Source organism: Athene noctua, chromosome 5 (assembly GCF_965140245.1).
Source record: "Athene noctua chromosome 5, bAthNoc1.hap1.1, whole genome shotgun sequence".
In the NCBI taxonomy this organism is placed as follows: domain Eukaryota; kingdom Metazoa; phylum Chordata; class Aves; order Strigiformes; family Strigidae; genus Athene; species Athene noctua.
The window spans coordinates 24,146,076-24,168,127 of NC_134041.1; the positions used below are offsets into that span (position 1 = coordinate 24,146,076).

Here is a 22,052-nt window from a genome sequence, read left to right on the forward strand (position 1 = left end):
ACTACTCTGAGATAAACAAGAGCCAACTGCATCTCCTGAAGAAACTTTTAATTTGTAAACATTCAAACTGCTTGCATATTCAGCAGCCTGCTAGCTCGATGTTTACCTTACTACCTTTTGTATATCTTTCCCTCTCTACATCCGTGTAACATTTCTATGGGATTTTGGCAAACACCAGCAGTTGATTGAAGCACTGCATAGCTGAAAGACAATTACAGAAAGGCAGTACAGCAGGAGCTCCAAAAGAACATGTGGTATGTAACTTGGGCATCTTTAACTAAACTATCCTTCACATATATTTAGCTAACTGTATCTCAAAAACCTCCAGTGTTGGAGATTCCACAATTTCCCCAGACAATCTTGCATTTGTAATTTGGTTTAAACAACTCCACTTTCTTCATGCCTCTTTGTTAGTCTCTTCAGGAATATTTTCAATGAGACTGTATCTTACACAGAATTTAGTGCCCAAAGCTGGACAAACTACTTCAGCTGAAGCCTTACAATGAATTAAATAACTTCACATTTTATAGATGATGTTCCCATTACTATACACCAAGACATTATTTAGCTTCATCACACTAAAATCCTGTTAATTTCTGTTCTGTCCATGACTTCCTTTTACTTTTCTCCCTCCATCCTTTAATACAGTACTGCTGCTTAGCCAGAAGTTGCCCAGTCTTAACTGGTGTAGACAATTCTTTCCACCTGAAAACTGCTTCACAGATATTCTTATTTAATTGCATCCTCTTTTCTTAATTACCAATTTGTCAGTGTCTGAATGAGTTAAAATCCTGTCCTCCAGCCCACTCGCAGCCCATGCTTGCATGACATCACTGAAAATATTCTGAATATATTTTCTAGACAAGAAAAAGTAGCATTTGTGAAGAATTTATTGGGGAAGGTCACATTTGAAATAGACATCCCTGAGCACAGTATAAAACTGAACTCCCTGAAAACAGACTTGAGACCCTCAGATTTGCAAGTGAAGAAAGTGCAATCAGGGAATCATTGCTTTAGAAGCTTGTTTTTTCCAAAGCCATGAGGCTCTTTGGGGTAGTAGGCAGTATTTTCTGTAGAAATGTTTTGTACACTTATACAAGTGTTTACTAGCATGTCCCAGAAGATACAAAATAAAAAGGTCTTATTGTATAAATCTGGAGTTGTAATCAGACTTTGGTGACAGGAAGACTAAAGCCTGAATTCCCATGTTCTGGAGGACATAGGTTAAAAGGTATGTTTCCCCAAAGCGTGAATAAAAGTTGTCTTTGCAAGTCAGTGACATACTGATTTGAAGAACAATCTGCTTTTTAATCTTCTAACGCCTGACCACCTGATCCCACTGGATATGCTTATATTGCTACACAATTGTGAAAACAATAAATCTCTCTTTTTAAAATAAAATATGAATAGACCACCTTGCATCCTCTACTTGGAATTGTTCTTGGGAATAGAGCAGCTGATATAATAGGTAATGAAGCCTGATCCTGTCCTTCCCTCAACAATAAAAATTAGTATTACCAAAAAAAATATCGGGCATGATTGCTTTTATGATCTGCCTGTATTTCTCTTCTCTCCACATTAATATTCCTGACAATTTACATATTTATGGGATTAAGCACATTGACTTGTAGACTACACCGCAGTTGAATTTCATAAGTCTTTATGATTTTGGGGAGTTAAAAAAAAAAAAAAAAAAGAATGAAAACAAGCCTCTTGTTCAGTGTGTACTGCTTTCAATTGTTCTTTCAATCCAAACACTCAAATTAGATGACACCAAAGAGTCACACCCAAACATTACGGTACACACAGTTCCATGGAATTCAATCTTTCATCCATCACAAAGACAAAACAGTCTAAGTGTAATGAAGTTATATTCAGAGACACATCAAATTGAGAGAATAAAACTGACCTACAAATTCCTCTGAGGTAAGCGTTCCCCTCTCTTACATTAAAACAAAAAGTTTTCTGTATCATCCTTGTAGCCATTCTGAGTCTATCTTAGGCAGTAGGGAAGCAAAGGAGAAAAAGCTCCCAAGCCGCTGTGTTCACACTGTATTTAACTAGCGTTTTGAAGGGGAAAGGAAAACAAACTCAGGATTCAAAAAACAAAATATCTATGACAAGAGGTAGGAAAGGTGTTTTGTACATCACCTGGTAACTTAGTAGGGTGGGGGCCTCCTGGCACATTCCACATTATTAACAGCTTACAAGCTACATGGACACTGACTGTAAAACTACCAGAGAAAAAGGTTCCTTCAATTATACATATTTCGATTAGCCTTACATGAGTAATTATAATCCTAGGAACAATATTGCATCTCCCTGAGGAAGCCTCTTAATTGCTCTGGGAAGAAATACAACTAATTGAAGACAGATTTACAGAATTATCTGGTAAGACTGGGACCAAGTCCAACGGTCCTTGATCCCTCTACCACATTAGCAAAGTTTCCCCATACAGAAGCAGTAGAGAATTTCTGTTTCCAATCCAATGCTATCAATAGACATTTAATATTTCGGGCAATCATTCAGAAAAGTTACCACACACCAGGTTGCTTCTAACACATATGGTATCAAGCTTTTACTTCTTGTTCTCTGATCTTTTCTATTTCTGTTCTTCCTAAAGCCAGATATTATGCTATTAATATGAAAACACAGTTCTGAAAGAAGCAAACCAGCCTCATGACCCTTGGCAAACAGCCACCTCCAAACCTGCCATTTGATGTAACTATGAGTTTACTTAAGGTCATATTGCAACACTTTAAAATGAACTCATATGTTTTGTGAAAAGCACATTACCTGGTAAAAAAGTGTAACCCAGAAAGTCACCATAACGATAATATTTCAGGCAGCTTATTAAATAAAATCTAACTTCACAGTCATGTAAGCAGCAGAGATCCTTATAATGAATGGGCCAGAATACACTGCAGCAGATCAGGAATTATAAAACTAAATTAGAAACTCAAATCTCATTTGCTATAAAAACAAACAGCACTCTGTTCTTGAAAAGGAAATTGCTGAGATAATGCAATGAATCACCCTTCTGCAGTCAGTTTCTGATGCTAAATCCTTTCTATAGTTCTATTAGCTAATTATACATGTATCATACATTTCAGCATTTTGTGAAAAATTAGGTATCATTAACATCTCATCTCACAGCTTTATGAACTTAAATTACTCAAAACTACCCTTCCTCCATATAGCGGACATCTAGGTAAGCGCTAAAATTCCATGGCATGTTTCAAGAAAGGCTAAGGAATGTATTGACTCCTGTATCTTAAATGAACACATTCCAAGATTCAAAGTTGCATGCCAGCGATGACCCTACCTGAATTTGATGAGAACAGCTACAATTGTGGCTTGCTGAAGCACGGTGCATTACATATACACACAGCATCTCTGCTGGTCGTTTTACCTTTATGCCTGCTGTACTGGGTCTGACCAAGATGGCATTAACTTTCTTCATACCAGCTCTTACAGTGCTGTATTTTAGATCTGCAATTGAAACACTGCTGACAACACACTGATGTTTTAGCTATTGCTGAACAGTGTTGCATTGCATCAAGGTCTTCTGTGTTTCTTACTTCTTGCCCTCCCTCCCCAGGGAATAGAATCTGGGAGAAGACACAACCAGGTAGATGACCCAAACTAACAAAAGAGATATTCCATGTCTTATAACATCATGCTCAGCAATAAAATGGAGAGGAGAGTGCTTCCTCTGTCACTCAAATGGAGTAAGCAAGTGCTCTCTGAACAGAAGAACTTAAGTTTCAGATAAAATAGTAATGTAAGGTTCTCAGCAGCTCTGTTCGTAGCAAAGAGAAAAGAGTTCATTTACTGTAGTGTTAATACAGTTGGTGACAGTGCTAATGCATAAATTATATTTGCTGTTGCAGCTCGTTTTCCAAAGTGTTGGCAATATTTATCATGAAATAGAAACAAACATTTTTGCAATGAACATAAAAGTCAACAGAACAAAACCTGGATCTGAGGCTGGGTATTTTGTATAAACAGGCCCCACTTTTTTATAGACAGCACCTCTCTCTCCCGTTTATGAGCTGCTAAAACCTTGAGAATGACCTTTTCTTCTCCTTTGTACAGAATCTAGAGTTTGCCTGTGAGGCAAAGGAGAAAGATATCCTGGTTGGCATAATTTTCGCTGTTCAAGTTAGATTGGTTTTTTTCAAGCTGAGATTTTCAAATAAGCTTCCAAACCTCACAACTGAAAAAATTATGCAGAACACAGTCACAAGTGGTTCTTACACCCTAATTACAGCACACTCGATTTCTCACCCATCAGAAGACACACATCTCTTCTCGCATATAAGGGGAAGGAGAACGTCTGTGACTGAGTGTGATATTGTTAACAAGAAAATTTAATTGAGAAACATTTTTGCATCTTGTGTTAGGTGTGACTCTTAGTTATGTGATATGTTCATGGGTGACAGGAAAATTATGCCTTTTATCTGTAGAGATGTGTAAATGCCTCATTAAGTTTAATAATTATCTATTACAAGGGCAGTTCCACAAGAAGATATCTGCTACTGAAAAACAGAAGGGACACAATGAAACAACACTGCAATTATATCATCACTGACCTTGCTGAATTAATTCAACTGTCCAGAAATATTTTATAAACATATTAATAATGAATGTTATACTGTAAAAAAAATCCATGAATGAGTTACACCATGAAAAGGTTATCAAATAGTCCATGAAATTCAACACAGACTATATTTTCAGATTTGAGCTCAATTAACTGGAATTTGTATGTTAATTCACATATGACAGAGGGAGAAAACAGAAGGTGGAAGAGAAAGGACATTGATATGAAACATGACACATAAAAGGAGACTTTTTAAGAACAACTTTTCCATCAAAAAAACTACAAGTATCATCTTTGACAGACAAAAATCAATAGCATATGACTGATTCCCAAATGTTCTCTATAGCTAAAAAACAAAGCAAAAAACCCCACCACCTTCCTGGATGTGGCAGAAGGCAAATTATCCCAACAGTAAAAAGCTCTCAAGGAAGCTATACTGTCCCACTTATATTGACAGCTCAGTTTTACAGCTAAACAAGGATTATACACTTTTGGTAAACCAAAACAGAACATTATCAGCTTCTGTTCACAGTAAGAAGGTGGTTAAACAAACAAAGTACAACCTTCATACTAGCCAACTAAGCATTTTGACACATACCATTAAACAAAAAATTATCAGTTTATTATATTTAACATATTTACAAAATAGTACAAATTAAAGTACTGTAACTCCATTATTGCATGACAACAAAAACTCCATACAGGCAAAAGCAGCACATGAAAGAGACACTCCAGCATATTTTGGAAGTCTTTGGTACTCAAAATATAGTTTAAGATGCAGCATTAACTCAATCAATACAGGGCGTTCAACACAGACAATGATATGTAGATTTATGCCACCAAAGTAAGTTCAGCTATGGCTTTCATTCTTCTCAAAGGCTGATTACTAGACTCAGGAATTGCTTAAAAGCTTTACAGCAACTTTAGGATGGAGAAACTACTCAAAATTATTCTAAAAGCAAGCTGTTGAAAATGACTGGTATATTTCTCTACTCATATTGAATTAAACTGCCTCTTCTCACAACTATATGACAACAAAGCACTAAACACTTCATAGGCCTAGAGCCTATTCCTCTACCCCTTGAGCAGGCAAAACTGTGAAAGAATCGACTTTGTCTACTTAAGGAATATAGGATCAAGCTCTGAAAAGACAATAAAACTGCATGGCAAAACATGATTAAAGACAGTATAGTCTACACTGCTGTACACGTCATTTACAAAATATGTTTTATGGATAATCTACATACTTACAAATGCTCTCAATTGTTCCATCAAGTAACATACTCAACACAATCACAGTTCACTGATTTTGAGGTAAATCCTTGAAAAGTTAAGAGCATCAGCAGAGATTCATCTGCAAGGCTGAATCTCACAAGTGGAAGAATTTCCAATTAGATAATCCTCTCTTTCACCTGGTCTCAAAGCAGTGTATGCTAGGGGTAAGATGGGTAAGATGGTTGCAGAGACAAAGCAAATTACTGTAAACCCTCTGTGCTGTGCTTGGTTCTTCCTGACGGGCAGAAGGAGGCCAGAGAGAAGCAAAGAACACTGGGGACAGCTAAAAAGAATCCGAAATACATACTAGCAGATTGTATTCTGTGGATAAACAGTGGATATTGTGTTGCTTGTAGAGTGGGAAAAACTGCACTGGTAAATTGTGCAGTGTCTATGCACACTAATTGCAAAATGCCTATGTGAAAAAAGGACAGGGAAAAGCAAAGGAGAGGATGTGGGACAGGATAAATTAACTTTTCTTGATTGGTCAGTATTACTGTAGAAAGAAAATGCATTTAAGAGCTTTATTTTCTCAGTTTTCAAGACAGATTAGCCACTATCTAAATATTCAAAACTGCACATCTGAAGACATCACCCACATTTATTTTCACCTATAACTACAGCACTTCTGACCTTCCATAAATACATTAAAACACTGCCTCACCAAGGGGTGCACACCACTTCACAAGGCCTGATATTTCAAGCTAGATAACCTAGCCACATTTTTCCTTGGAGTTGTTCATAGCACTGCAACAAGACCACTCACTGAACTGCTGTTAGCATCTCAGGGAACAAGAGAGGAAAGGGCATGAAGTCTGCAAGTTCCCTTTGTATTACCTCATAAGATAACAAAAGGTGGTAAAAAGTCCTGTTTAACTAGGAAAGACAGTTTAGAGCTGGAAGCACCAAACTTCATCTAAATCAATCGAGATGTTAAAGTTTTGTTCTTGAAAAGTGACATCATCTTGCATTAGTATACTCTCCTACAGAATAAATCTACAATACTTATTTAATGTTAACCCTGAAAATTTTAAAACTCATCTTGTCCTGACTATCCTCAGTTGCACTTTTATGGTCAGCTGCCTAAATTAAAAAACTTCACACAGAAGGACTTGCAATGAGAAAGAAAGGATCCCACAATTTCACTTTGTGGACTCTTTTTCAAGCAATACCACATCACTAGACCTTTTTTAAATGTTGTCTTTAAACAAATTGTTAGAAGACTTAGGCAGGACCTCAAAGTAGTCAGTTAACTAATTATATACGCATGAATGCTACTCATGTTTACTACATATTTCCTTCAGAAAGTTTTTGTGAGTGTAAAACTGTTTGTAAGGTGATAAGTAGTTTGATGTTTCAAGACAAGTCTACTAACTATACTTTATGCCCACTGGAATGACTGAACTCTCTTTTCTGCATGCCATGATAAGGAATAACAAGCCTTCATTCTCCTTGTACCATCACAGATGTTAGCTAGAAGAAAAGAGACATTAAATATTCAACCATAGCTAGTATTCATGGTGTAGTACAGGGTGAAATGAAAAGGAGCATAAAGAAATTTGTTTTCCAGAGTTCTTCTGGGAAGGTGAAGGTTGGACTTTGTACTGATCCCCAGTGATGGCAAACTGGCAGGTTGTTTCTTGCACAGCTCTGGGCAAGATAATAATCTGTCAGCACAAACTTCTGTATAAATCCCAACATTAAGACTGAAAGGTTCAGAGAGACAAAAATGCTGCTGTTTAAATACTTAAGAAGACCAATAACACTTTGAAGATATTAAATGTTTACAATTCCTGAAATTGCTGGTCAGCAGAGGAAAGGTTTTAATTCATTCGTCCTCTTCAACATAAGTTGATGGAAACCAGCCCACCTAAAAAGGGGAAAAGCAGAACAAAATAATATATGAGATGCACAGGTTTTTTTAAAAGTCTGAACTAGGCAAAACAAGGATGGGTCTGTTCATTAAGTGTAAGATTACAAAAATAAACTTGACTGATCTGCCACAGTTAGGGTAAGTACCCAAAATAAAAGAGTAACTTTCAGATATGACAATTTGGAGACCAAACCCCTCCCCACCCCCTCAAAAAGAAAAGAAAAAAAGCCCCACACAAACAAACAAAAAACCCACAAAACAAAGCAAACTTTTGCCCAAACTGGAAGTCTAAGCATTCAGAAAAAAAGTCTAGAAATGCCAAGAGCAGAAGTAGGTTTACTATTGGCAGGATGCTGCTATTTTATGAATGAGCAGTTAAATATTTAACAGGCTTCAGTCAGGTCCAGGGCATCCTCTTACAAAGGAAATAGTGACCGATTTGATTGCATTATATGGAGTTAAATTCCCCTGCCACCAACAGGAGTTTTAAATAAGACAGAACTGAAAGACAAAGTCCAGTGTTTCACACTTCATAAGTTATAATGCTATCTCCATTCTGAAGTTAATGATGTGTCAAATAAGGATTATATAAGACATACAGGGAAGCAATGCCATATATTTCTTATTATCTGTTCACTTTAGGTTTTTCACTCAGACTTTTTTATATCTAAGTCAATTTAACACTCAAAGACCTCAAAACCAAACCTAAAGCATGATTGGAAGGAGTAACTGCATAAATTTTGTTTTAAACTACCTTGCCAAAATATCTCCAGAAGTGAGTTTATGATCTCAAGTCCAGGCAGGGAAAGCTATCAGAAAGAATGCTAGCATATAACAGGGGCATCCTTCAAGATGTAGCTAGGTGCATTAGAACAAGATGCTCAATTTTCTTCAGATGACCATTTCACTTAAAGATCATAACCAGGCTCATGTACATTAAAAAAAAAAAATTCTCCAAACTGCATAAAGCAGTAGATCTGAACATCTACTTCAATCAGACTTGCAACTTCCATATGCAGCTTCTAGCCAATCTACTTTTTTCCACCTCACATTCCTTGACCCTGCATTTCAGCTCTTTAGACATGGAAACAGCAGCCTCAAATACTTCTGACTAATTTGCATTAAAAAGCAATGTACTAAGACTGAAACAATATAGCTTTTATAGGTCAAAACGGAAATTTACTTCCACGCCAGTCCGAGAGTACTACATTTTTAGAGATCAAAGAACAGCCTCCTATAAAAAAAGGTGGCTGATTCCATTGCATTGTAGGCTGTCAATGTAGAAAGGTGTGGAAATCATTCAGTGTTAAACAGACTTCCACAGCACCAGCAACCTGAGCTTTTGACCCCAAATACATGTGTGCAACATAGTTCAAGGAAGTTCAGCTGTAGCTGTACTATTAATCCTGGTTATTTTCCAACCATATAATCTTGCCCGAATATTCAGCCTGGTAGGTCACATTAAATAACCAATTAATTCAGATGCTGGGAAAGCTGCCTGGCAAGAGTTCTGCCTGGCTCCTATGAAACACAGATGAGAGAGAACATGTTGTAACTTGTGAATTTAAATATACAAAGAAGGTTCATGATGTAGGAACACTTTTTTTATTTCCTTTCACAAAATCACTGTCAGTAAAGGCAGAAATGATACAAAGGAAAAAAAACAAACCAACCTTACCCTTCCATTTACTTCACCTCTCCACCAGCCATTCGCACTCATCTTTGTATAAATTTTTACAACATCCCCTTTCAATAAGGACAGCTCTCTCATGTCTCTTGCACAGAAGTCATACCTGGCTATAGCAATGCCTATCACCTTCGGGCTTAGCACTGAAATGAAACAAGACATTGACAGTATTAAGGTTTGTTAATTCAAGGCTACCACTGTACTGTACTTACAGTACTGTAAAATAGAAAACAATGATTTCACAACAACATACACTGGCATTCATTTTATGCAAATATGAAAGCACCTGCACTATACAGATCAAGAAGGTTTAAACACAGGTGAACGGTGTAAAAGTTGAAAGGATTTTATGTGATTTTTTTTTAAAGTTTTTTATTTTTAGAAAAAAGTCAAACTAGATGAACAGTAAATAAAATATCTCCCACCCCAAAACTGCTAAATAAATTTGAAATTATTGTATTTTTTTGCATCACAGTAAAACTTGCTGCCAGTTACACGCATCAACATATTTTACAGGTCACTAGTTTCTTTCCAAAAGAATTATTAGCATTTACAGTTGATTTAACTTTAAACTTCTAATGAAGCAAAACAAACAGAATAAGGTGCTGTTCTTTCAAAAACAACTCCCAAGTTAAATATTAATGCACTTAAAATTGGAAGCTAACATCAGCATGAGCAAAAAAGTAAAGAGTTTCCACAGGAAATTTGTATGGATCATTTGTTACAATCTTCATGAACATCAGCTGATGTAAATCTACTCTTTTCAGGAGTTTATTCTATAAATCACCAATTAATTTGTTCTATAAAACTTTTCAGGAAGAAAAAAAATCCTTACATATTTTCTCCTAAATTTCAATGAAATTAGTACTTAAAATTTTTAATCTACGTCAATATGTGAGCATTTTGCCAATGTAAAGCCCAGACATTTTAAGCAGTAAAAAGCTGTGAAATATTTTTTAAAAGCAAATGTGAAAAAAAGCCTCATTTTAAAAAGTAATCCCATCCTCCCAAATAAATTTAGAGGAAGTTATGTTTTCAACCCTGATGCAGAATGTCCAAACTTGCAAAAGAAATCCTCGACTCTTCCAATGAAAGAAAAGCAGGCATGGCACCTAAGAGATAAAGGCCTTTGACTTGGGCAGTTTAGAAAAAACATCTACTATTCTACTGCATTTTGTAGTTGGATTAATTTAGCCGAAACATTCTTTTTTTATTTTTTCCACTAGTACCATTTTTTTCCTATGCAAGTCACTGTAGATAGGAGTTCACAAGCACAAGCAAGCTTCCTCCTGAAAAAATTTCAGAAGAATTCATCAAATTATCATAATGGATGACTTGACATAATGTATATATAATCATCTTTTTTCTCAGAACCCTTTCCAATTTTTTAGAAATCATCTTTAGGAAATACCATTAAGATTCTAGTTTTAGCAATACCTGCAATGATGTAATGCTGCAAGTTCATAGCTAGTTGCCTTTAATTTAAATCAGGAACAAAAAACATGACAAATGAGCACGAAAATCTTGACACTTTCAACTCTGCTTGTATTTAAGATTTCTTCTAACCCCACTGGGGACACTTCACAAAAACAGAGGCTTTCGCAAAAGAGTATTAAATATATGAAAATCACTATATATTCAAATATTTATAGCTTACAGAGACAATACAAACAATTTCTTTTAAAATAACAGCAGATACGTTCAAAATATTACATAGATCACAAAAATGGAATGCCTAAACAACTGTTTTGGCAACAGACTATGGCCTCTTATATCATGCCATCAAAGTTAATCCAATGTTTCAGACTGCTTATGTAGAGTATACTTATCAGATACTCGTTACAGGATGTACAGGATACCATATAAAAGAGAATCAGTATCTCAATTTATTGCTTAGATTTACAATATAAATATGTTGTAAAAAAAAAAAAATGGGTGATATATTAAGTATATGAAAGTTCAAACATACTTTTTTCCCCTCTAAGCAAGTCAGATGTAGACGCTACTTGTTTAGATCTTGACATGAATGCTATGTCCTATACCTTATCAGCATTGCAGTAATCAATTTTACAGGGAAAGAGCACATCATGGGCAGCAATTGTTTTGGAGAAAGAAAAAAAAAAAAGAGCAGTTATTGATTGTAAGGTCAGTAACCATTTATAGGTGTGCAGCAATATTACTTGCAGATTTGGGGAAGCATCGGAGGATGAAAGGAGTAATTCTGGGGAGCAGGGTATCATTTCAGACTCTAGAAAGGAGATAAAGGGGCAAGGAAGATTACAGGAGGCAAAGATGAAGAAATTTGGGAAAACATGGAAGAAAAGGACTAAGGAGGGAAGAAATGCATGCAAGAATAATAAAGATGGAAAATACTGAGGAAAAGTAGGATAGAAAAAGAAAGGAAGGCAGATCTGGGGGAAAGGCTGACTTCTAACTCTTTTTCAAGTTGTGGAGCCAAAGAGGAAAAGGAGAAAGCAGCAAGAGAAATCAAAACCATGTATCCCCAAAAGTCTTGAGACAGAAAGTAGAATTTAGATTAATTTAGAATCTAACATCCATATTTTCAAATAAAAGTGATGTTCTACAATAGGAAATAGATAAAAGGAAGCCAGATGAGTGGTGGAATAAAGGAAAACGAGTGCTTATTTTGGAAAAAATATTGACCATATCTCTCTTGTAACATTGTCACAAAAAAAGCTTGAGCAAACACTATCAGCCCTGAATTCCCAATCAGAGCTTGCCCAGAATAAACGAAACTTGAGGGGAGACAGTCAGCATGTGGAAAGGACATCTGTAAAGATGGGAGAGAGGAGAAACACTGAGTGAAGGACAGAGAGAGGATAGCTACAGGGAAAATGAGGAAGGAGGGAGAGAATGGGATTAATAGCAGAGACTGATGAAAAGAAAGTGCCCAGCATGAGAATGTGAATGAGAAATTAAAGAGGGAGGGAAAGGAAAAAGTGAGAAAAAAGAAGCTATTGACAAAGTAGTAATAAATAAACCTTGTGTATTAGGAGGGAGCTACTCAGAGGATTAACAGGAAATAGAGTGAGGAATCTGAGGGAGATTAATAAAAGGTACACATGTGAATGAGAAAAATATGCTTTTGTTTAACCTAGCCCTTCCTTCTGTAAACAGAAGTAAAAGAAAAGACAGGGAACTACAGTCAGCTTTGATTCACGCTAGAGTATGTTGTAAAAGTTTCTCACTGACAGTGAGACAGATGTGCTGCAAATGAATTTTAATATGTTTGGGCCACTTATGAAGGAACTGGGGTGCATACAAAAGAGGTTCTGTGTAATCACAGCACATTGGGTCTAGCTCATGTTTCTGTCTGTGCTTAAATTCCACAAGGGTCAATGTTATCATTATAAAAGCTGTGGTTGTTTCTCTCTCCTTGTGGTATGGCCTTCACATAATCCTGCAGCCATATCCCCGCAGGGCTGCTCTTGTGTATTACTTTCCATGCTCCTTCAAACAATGTACATTTACTTGCACTGTTTAACCAAACCTCAGTTCTATTATACAAGCATGGGCAGCACCTCCAGTAGTGCTCAGTAGTCTGCTTAACCCTTCTCCTGTGTTACGAACTTCCATATCAGCAGAACTAAGCCAGCTCTGAGGATCCTTTAGAAAAATAAATACTTGTAATATTATGAAATAAGTTATTTGTTCATTTAATGTAAGCAAACTCTTTGGCTTTTTTAAAAAAGATGGTTTTACTAAGAACTTACGAAGTAATGTAGCCTATCAGAATATGAAATCCAAAAAAAAGGTAGATAAATTAAGAACTGCTCATCAATATTTTCCTTTAATATTTTGTACTTGTATAAAGAAATACTTTACACATCATATTGTGATATGCAAGGCATTGAATTCTTATTTATTGTTAGAGTTACTTAAGAATTTTCTGATAAAGCAGTTTGTCTAGGGAAAAAAGGAATATAATTATAATTTGTTGAAATCAATATGGGGATATGTGAGAATGTGTGATTGGCTTAAAGTAACCCTGAGTCTTGATTACTGTTCTATCATTGTAGGTCACTTCACAATTTTGTTTTCATGGAACAGATACCAGTTTCAGTAAGAATGGACTTTATGATCAAGTACTGTGTATTTGAATGAAAGAGGTCATCTTCTATCCTTGCCCAAAAGGACAGAGGCTCCCAGTATTTATCTACAATAAAAGGCCAAAACCTAACTCCTTTGTGTTCTCCGATACAAATGAGATGAGTGCTTCAGACATTCCAGCTGAATGGCTATACCAGAATGGCTTTCTATTCAGAAACCTCTATTCAAGGTCCTTTCCAACCTAGATGATTCTGTGAATTTGTGTGATTCTGTTAAACACTCTCAGCACAAGTAAGCACACTATCCATTCTACTACTGAACTGCCATCTACATCCTTTTCCTCTCTAGAAATTATGCAAAGACTTAAGAATCCACCTCAGAGTACTAAGCAATCTGGATGACCTCTGTGGGGCAGCTGTAAAACATACTGCCTACGCAGATCTCCTGGTCAGACCTTGGTTATGGTTATGTCTGTGTTCATGCAGGCTAGGCACCTCCCTTTCCCTAGTGCAAAAGCCAGCCTCAATCCTGATTTGCACAACCTAGGCCAAGTCCTCCACCTCCTGTACACAGAGGTGTGTCAGTGTAAGATGAGTGAACACCATGTTCTCAACAGTAAGGACCATATAGAAATAGCTGCTAAAGTCATTTACCTTCCTAATAGGAAAATTCTTCTTGATTTGTCCCACAGTGCAGTTTATCTCTTTGAAGACTAGGTCTCAGAGACCAGAGCAAGTCATAGCCATAATAATGCACTAATTGAGACTACCACTGCTACTACTACAAGCATTTTATGCAGTCTCTTAGTTTAAAATGTTTGCATCTATTAAAGCCAGAGAAGGTTAAATGAGAATAAAGAAAATAACATTTAGAAAGCAGATGGGTAAAATTAATTAACAATGTTAATGCAGAATTTAAAGAAAGCATTTTCTACAAAAAACCTACTGTATTCTAAGATGCTGCTGCAGTATGGTTTGCTGCAGGGATGGGACGAATATATTATTTATCAACAAGCAGTGAAATTTTCAGGTTTGTACATTCAAATAAATGCATTAGATATACAGATCTCATAAATGTCAACTACATAGCAAATTAATGGTCAAGTCATCGACTGAATCTGCTGTGACTATTGACCTTTGCAACACCTATTCAACTACTTATTATAATATAGTTTTCAAAAATTAAGAGTTTTATTTTTATTATACTCCAAGAATAACATGTCATAACTCAAGTTTTTCCAGTCAGAGAAGAACTGAAGTATTAGATTCGTCCCTTCCCTCACTTGCTGCACACAGAAACAACAGAAGCAAATTTAGAAGAAATATAAAAGCAGTAAAGCAGTACCTGACCAGAAAGGAGTGGAGGAAGGGGGAACAAAGCTGTAGTCTGGAGGAGTTACAAAAGAAAACCCACAGAACAAAGAAGGGGCTTAGAGAAAGAAAGAGAAAAAGAGAAAAGCAAAAAAACATTGAAATATTGGCACAAGATTAAATAATAGTTTTTTAACTATATAATTCATTGATAATAAGGAAACTAAGGTTCCCTACTAAGGATGTCTGGAAGGAAATTGACTATAATAACTAGAAAATTTGAATCTATGATTTAATTTTTAACAATTGCATTTTTCAAAGAGAAAAGTAGAAAGACGACACCCATTCAGGGTTTCACAGAAGCAAATTAAAACTGTAGACTCTTGCAATTTTTTTCAGATTTAACAGAAATTTTGTGTGCCCCACTTCTAACTGTACAAAAGCAGGATGTCATGCATACATAAGACGACTAGTCACACGCCTTAAATTAGGAATATATTCTAAGTACCAGTTGAAATGGGGTCTCATAGTATGCATGGGAAAAAGCATGCGTTTTGCCCTGATAATCATTAACATCAGTAGGAATTCCACAGCTAAACTACATCCTCTAAGGTCCAAACAGTATTGCTCATCTTTGCAGTTTTCCCTAACTTAAGAGAAAACCCTTGAGCGAGAAAAAAAAAGCCTGAACTTGGCCTAGGCAGAACTAGCACATCATCCTAGTCCCTGTAACAGCTTCCTCAGGTAAAAGGTTAGAGGTGCATTTGCTCTACTGCCAACAAACCTAGGGTCAACATATTTTTAAATACAAAATTACATGAAATGAACTAAAATGACTTCAAATGGAACTCATTTGTTGACATGTTCTCACATTTTGTTTCTCTTTTGAAGAGGCAATGAAGATAAACAGTGTACAAAGTCTATTAAAGCCAGGATCTTTGCTCCCAGCTGTAATTTGGAAAGGGGATTCCATCCTTAACTTGATAAATTATAATGTAGCCTCTAAATTATGCATAACAATATCTATAATTACTGACCAAGAAAACGTAGCAGGGTTATATTGATCACATACAGCTGCATCCCTGAAGTTATTTCTTATGACTACACATGAAACAAAATCATTTTGCTTCAAAATGATTATTTGCAGGAATGTCAACTAGAACTATTTTATGCACAGAATGAACAAAGAATCCATGGTGGATGTAGCGATACAGTTTTGTACATCTTACCTGGATAAGGATAGACATATATGTGACAATGAAACTACCAGCATAAATAAAATAAACAAGACCGATACTGTATTTTAATGTTATAAATTATGGGTTATTTGTTAAAAAAAACCACAAACTAACAGCAGTTTAGGTTAGTATCTCAAAGTAATACAAAAAACCCCCATACTCCAGGGCCTCTTGCACACTAGGAAACTCCCTTCTGATCCTTCACAGTGATTATCCTTTCTCGACCTCTAACACTATATCTGAGAATGCATGAGGTTACCTCTGTTACACTGAAGCTAGTAACCATAGATTGCAGCTCTATGTGGAAATACATTACACCAACTAAAAGGGCAACTTGACTGAAGCAGTGTGATCATTCTGAGACACAAATAACTGCCTTTTTTTCTACAGAAGTACAACAATAGTGTGCCAAAGTAGCATGCAGGAATAATGACAGGTTAGGTGCTGTATAGTGAGTGGTTGGTCCTTTCCTGTCCATGCATTATCTTAATTTTTTGATAATTTTTCTGTCCAGTATAACTGGAGGTTTGTTTTTACACATGAAATTCGGGACCACTCAACCTGTGTTGGCAAGGAGATTCCACCAGATTTGCACAGATAACTAGCCTATTTTTAAATGTCACCTATAAGGGTTTTGGTGTTGGCTTTTAAGGAGAAAGGCTAGGTTCTTCTGTTTCCTTAAGGGCTGGGATGACACTTACTTATTTTACTTTATCAACAGATACTTTTACACAGTTAATAATGCATTAAACAGTAGAAGGACATTACCTAATGTACCTACTTCTAGACTACAGGTGATGAAGAACATCATTTGGCTTCATGATTTAGGTTACATTAAAATCTAAATTTAATAAAGACTCAGATTTCTCAATATGATTGTGCTCTTCAACAGATTGGAATAAAGTACAAAAACTATTCTGTAAAGAATGTCAAATTTTCTTCCATTTTTGCCTTTATTTCATTAAATGGTCGATCACCCCTCTAATCTAATGTAAGAATTATTGGGTTTTTGTGTAGCAAACCTAAATTTGATCATAGTATGTCTAGAAAAGACTAGGACTGAAAAATTAAGAAGAAATAATGTACCATTTCCAAAAAAATCTTTCTAATTAACTTGAATTTCTATATTGAAAAAAGTAAATGTCTGGCAGCTTTTACAACCACATTAAAAGTGTACAGTAAATATCAGAACAGAGTGGGTGACTTCTGCAACACCGGAAGACTACAAAGTAAAGTTCCAATTAAAGTGGAAAGGAAGCCAAATTAACTATCTCCATAAAATGAAGATTTTTGTTCTAAACATCTAGCAGAAGCAAGAATCAAATTTCCTGAAAATAGAAGTTATAAGGCAATTTATTATGATTCATATCAGAAATTACATGTAAAATTAAATGCAACTTGATTTTCTTTCCTTCGATGGGTAAATGAACACATGACAATTACCAAAATTAATATAAACCTTTCTCACATTGTTCTAGAAAGTGAAGTTAATTTGGTATTGCCATTCAAATTCACAGCAGCTCTAAGACTTTGGCAGCAGAAAATGATACAACACTGTGAGTCTACCATGGTTCAACTCATGTTTTCTAGAAACACTTTTCCCACTTATCTGTCAATTATATAGGCTAAAGATCAGCTGTTTTGAATAAGAAGCTGATGTCTTTTCAAAAGCTGGCCTCATCAAAAAATCCAGATACCGTCATGTGACCAGTATAGTGCAAAATACTGAGCCGAAACCCAAAATCTCCTGAAAATCAGCTTCAAACTCCCAAAGTCCATTGCATTTGCTAGCTTCAGCCCCGTGCCTGTTAAGATATGGGGAATGTGACACTGAGTAGTTGCACGACTGAAAAAAAAAAAAAAAAAATGGGAAAGTGCCCTTCTCTCTTCAGCTGACTTGTCTGGCTTCCTTTCAACAGCTGTTTTCCTGCACTCAGATTAAGTGGGAAGAGGTCAAACAAACATCTGTGTGGCAGTTCTCAGTAAGGGCTTTGAAGTAAATGTCCAACTGCTGCCCCATGTCTTATTTGCTTCCTCTGCTAAATAAAACTGCAGCCTAACATTTTCCAACTTCTTTCCAAATTCAGCTGAGCAGGGTTCACACAGACTAGATACATAATTATTCTAACATCAACTTGTTAAAAACTAACAGGGTAGCTTTACAACTGAGTGTCATGACTCACAGATGAGTTTTTTGGAAATTTTGCTTAGAACAGAAATTTTGCTTAAAAACAAAACAAAACATTAATTCCACACTCATGGGGACATACTAGCACCTTAAAAGAAAACTGTCAAATCCATTACATGAAAGTGTCATCCAGAGTCAATCTAGGTAAGAATTGTGGAAATCTATTAGACTTTATATGAGGAGTCTGAAAATTGAGAGGGTTTTTGATCAGTTTGGCTTAAGATAAAAACTGCCAGTTGCCACCAGCATAGTTTGTAACATTAAATGGCTAATGTTTACTGTAGCAGAGATGCACTTTCTTATCCCCTTGACTAAAATGATAGCATTCCACAATCATTTCTCTTGCTCTTCCATACACTACCTAAAAGATCTTATTAAAGAGACCATTTCTTTTGTATGTGGACTGAAGGTGATGAGGATGTTCCATAAGTCTTGTATCCTGTAAAGCATGAAAAGATTGAGCTAATGCTCTTACAGACTAATAAACTGGTGGACAGCATAGATACATTCTAACTGGCCTAAGAAAAGAAAACAAATTGATTCTACTCACATTCAGTAATAATAAAAACAAATGCAAAGTGAATTAAGCAGGGCATATCCTCTCAACAATTATAGCCTTAATGCTGTGAGGAGGCAAAGGATGAGAAAAGCACAAGAGATGACAAGAGAAAGAGAGAAGCAAAGGGAGATCACAAGCTGAAGGGAGAAAAAAGGACAGGACAGACAAATTCACCAAGAATGGAGCTGTACTGAGATACAGCATAGCAGAGAGACAACTGACAGAAGGGAAGTGGTGAAAGAAAACAGAAATGGAAGGAATAAAGAGAAATTGGGAGATAGAGACAGAATAAACAAAATGCACAGACACACTGTTTTGTTACAATCATCTGTTTTAAATTACTTTCAGTTTAATTAGGAGAGACAGAAAGTCTCAAAAGTTATAGAAATGTTACGGAATAGTGGCAAGCAAGTAAACAAAAGCTCACAAACAGCAAACGAAAGTAACACAGCCAGCTTCATAATCACAAAGACTAGACTGGACTCTATGGTCTTTCACAGCAGTCTTCATACTGTTAAAATGCCCATTAATTTTTATTTTCCTTTTATTATCTGTTGTAATATAAAAATATAGCCACTGTCTGCAGAACTGCAAATCTAATATTTGCTCTTTGACAGAAACATTATATACTTTCCAGAGGCCAGCCATGTGGTTGTTTTTATCATTAACATTGAACGTGTACGTGTCCTAAAAATCATGCTACCTTTCACTTCAGTTATAATAGGCTAAATAAAGGATACCACATGCATTGCAAATCTCAGTTTATTTCTAAACTTCACAACTTTTTAACTGCTATTTATATTGCACAGTAGTTCATTAATGTTCAGAAGCTCAGAGGCCTGTAATAAACACCTAAGGTTAAAAGGCAGGCATAAAAATAATTATGATACTGTAAATCTAATGGGGTTTTTTGAGAAATATATGTGGTATTACTGAGATGCTACTTCATATGGCTACACTACAAGACTGATTTATTTAAATCCCTTTTTAAGGATTAGAAATTGTCACAGATATTATTAACACTTGTAGCTGCATGTATGCAAATGTCTGAAAAAACTAGGCAGGATACAGTTTAATCTCTCCCCAGCATGCCTAATAGATTTTTGAATATCAGGGAGATTTTAAGTTTGGCAGCAAGACTAACTTGCTAGACGTGTTTATAAACCTCCTGGCAGATCTGAATCTGCTTAGCTTCAAAAAATCCTAGCTAAAAGCATTACCATATTAATTGGTTATATGTCAAAAATGGAAAATGAAGACCTTCAAAGTACTTCATCCTTTTAATATTTATATGACAGAAAATAATATACAAAAATTTATAATACTCACAGTTGCCACCTGTTCTGTTACTCCTTTGTCCTACCGAGTTTTCAGATTCTTTGTATGGAAATTGAAGAGTAGTATCCAAACTTCGAAAACCTTCTTTGAGAGAGTGGTGCTTGTAGTATTCTACGAGTTCCTTTCAGAAAGGAAAAATACTATGTCACTAGAAATTGAAATCACATCCTTTTCAACATTCTGGTTACAGTCAATGACAGTTCTATCATACAAGTAACATTTTATAATACAACATCCCACAGTACATGTTTATTTTTTTAAAAATCAAGTATCTTAAATATTGACTGCTTTTACACTGCCACATAACTGGTTTGGGGGTTTTTTGGTCTTGTTGGGGTTTTTTTTTAAGAAAAACATTATTGTCAGAGTCAACACTTCTGGCTCCTTTAAGCCAGACTAAGCATGTATTTGTTTTTCTGAAGTCAGGCAGAAGGCAAGGTCAGCTGCTTGTTCAGTATATAACAGTAACTGTCTCTGTTTTGTAAAATATCTTTTGCAATGATAAGTGATATTTATCCACAAATGTATTTGTAAGTACACAGGTCTGAAATAAGCAAAGCATAAGGCTTGCATATGCATGTATGTCAACAGTAACTTAATGAGAAGATACACAGATCATGTTAAACTTTCAAGGCCCTGCCATTAAAACTGGGGGGGTGTGGGGGGTGGTGGTGTGTTGGTTGGTTGGGGTTTTTTTCCAGATAGCGCACACTGACTGAAAACTCCAGCATTTCACATTCTTCTTGGGCCCTATCCAAAAATTTGTCTCTGTGTGTATATGTGTGCATATATAAACACACATATGCACACAACATATACACATACAAATTTTTTATATATATATGCACAAATTTTATCTATAGGTATGCACATACACACAGATATATGGAAATTTTTTTAAATGGCTCAAATAGTTTATGTAGCCAAGGAGATAAGTTACTTTGGTTTCTATTCCAAAGAAGGCAACACCCATCAAAATACTGACAGCTCGTGTTATTCCTTTGCAATCTTCAACCACTGCCATTGTCTCTTACATTTGAATTGGCCCTACAACAGCCTACATCAGTGATATATGAATTCCAGCCAAACAAAAGGACCCTCAAATTATTTAGTCCAAATCTAGTGCATAAACCATAAACTCTTGATAATAGTCTGAAGATTATCTTCTGAACTCTGAAGCACTTGAGTCCCCACACAGTGAGCTGTAAAATCTACACCTGCTTTTAACAGTTCATAATCACAGACATGCCAAGCCCTCCAAGTAAGCAGAAAGGCCAGGACACTAAGAACTGTTCAGGCTTTGTTGTCCCATACCAGCACAGCATGCAAGCTACAATGTCAGCAACAACATTTTCTGTCTGTATCACTGCGTACCCAGACATCCAAATTACCAAGGCTGCAGAGAGGATGATTTGCAAGTACAAAGCATTCAAAATAGGATTTCTGGATAAATGGAAAAATAACTAGTATGAAACTTCTGTTACCTTTTTGCACCACTTAAATCCACTAGAATTATGCTGTTTGGTAAAGATAGTAAGAATTTCAATTGTACAGACTTCACTTGTTAGCAAAAATAAGTAAAATGGCTCCAAACTGAGAAAAAAAATTACTTTGGGTCACAAAGTTCCAGTTGCTTTTAAAAGCTTAGTTTTCAATACCATTCTTCCATGAAAACAGTCGACAAACAAGCTTCTAAAACATTCATTGTATAAATCACAGTAGCAAGCTTACAAAGTAAGGTATAAGTAGACCCTGCCAGTGTGGATGGGGGTCCTTAGGAGTCTGACACCATGATTCACATCAGCAGCACAGCTGACCTTTCACTCCACCTTGGCATGCTTAACACACTCAGCACATTTTAATTACTCTTGTAAAAGTTTTTCAAATGTACTATGAAAACTATGTACAAG

General features: G+C 35.9%; 1 protein-coding gene across 6 annotated transcripts in view; it reads right to left on the minus strand.

Moving 5' to 3' along the window:
* Positions 1-4,929: 4,929 nt before the first annotated feature.
* The window catches only part of VAV3 (vav guanine nucleotide exchange factor 3), a 172,993-nt gene continuing 155,870 nt past the window's right edge, over positions 4,930-22,052 (minus strand). For 3 of the 6 annotated variants that reach the window (XM_074906703.1, XM_074906707.1, XM_074906708.1), the window contains 4 exons: positions 20,134-20,263; positions 14,854-14,937; positions 9,425-9,581; positions 4,930-7,748 (listed from right to left, as the gene is read on the minus strand). In XM_074906703.1, the coding sequence (XP_074762804.1) occupies positions 7,685-7,748; positions 9,425-9,581; positions 14,854-14,937; positions 20,134-20,263 (435 nt within the window). In that variant the 3' untranslated portion in view covers positions 4,930-7,684. The remainder of the gene's footprint in view (positions 7,749-9,424; positions 9,582-14,853; positions 14,938-20,133; positions 20,264-22,052) is intronic. The other 3 variants (XM_074906704.1, XM_074906706.1, XM_074906705.1) reach the window with 3 other exon arrangements.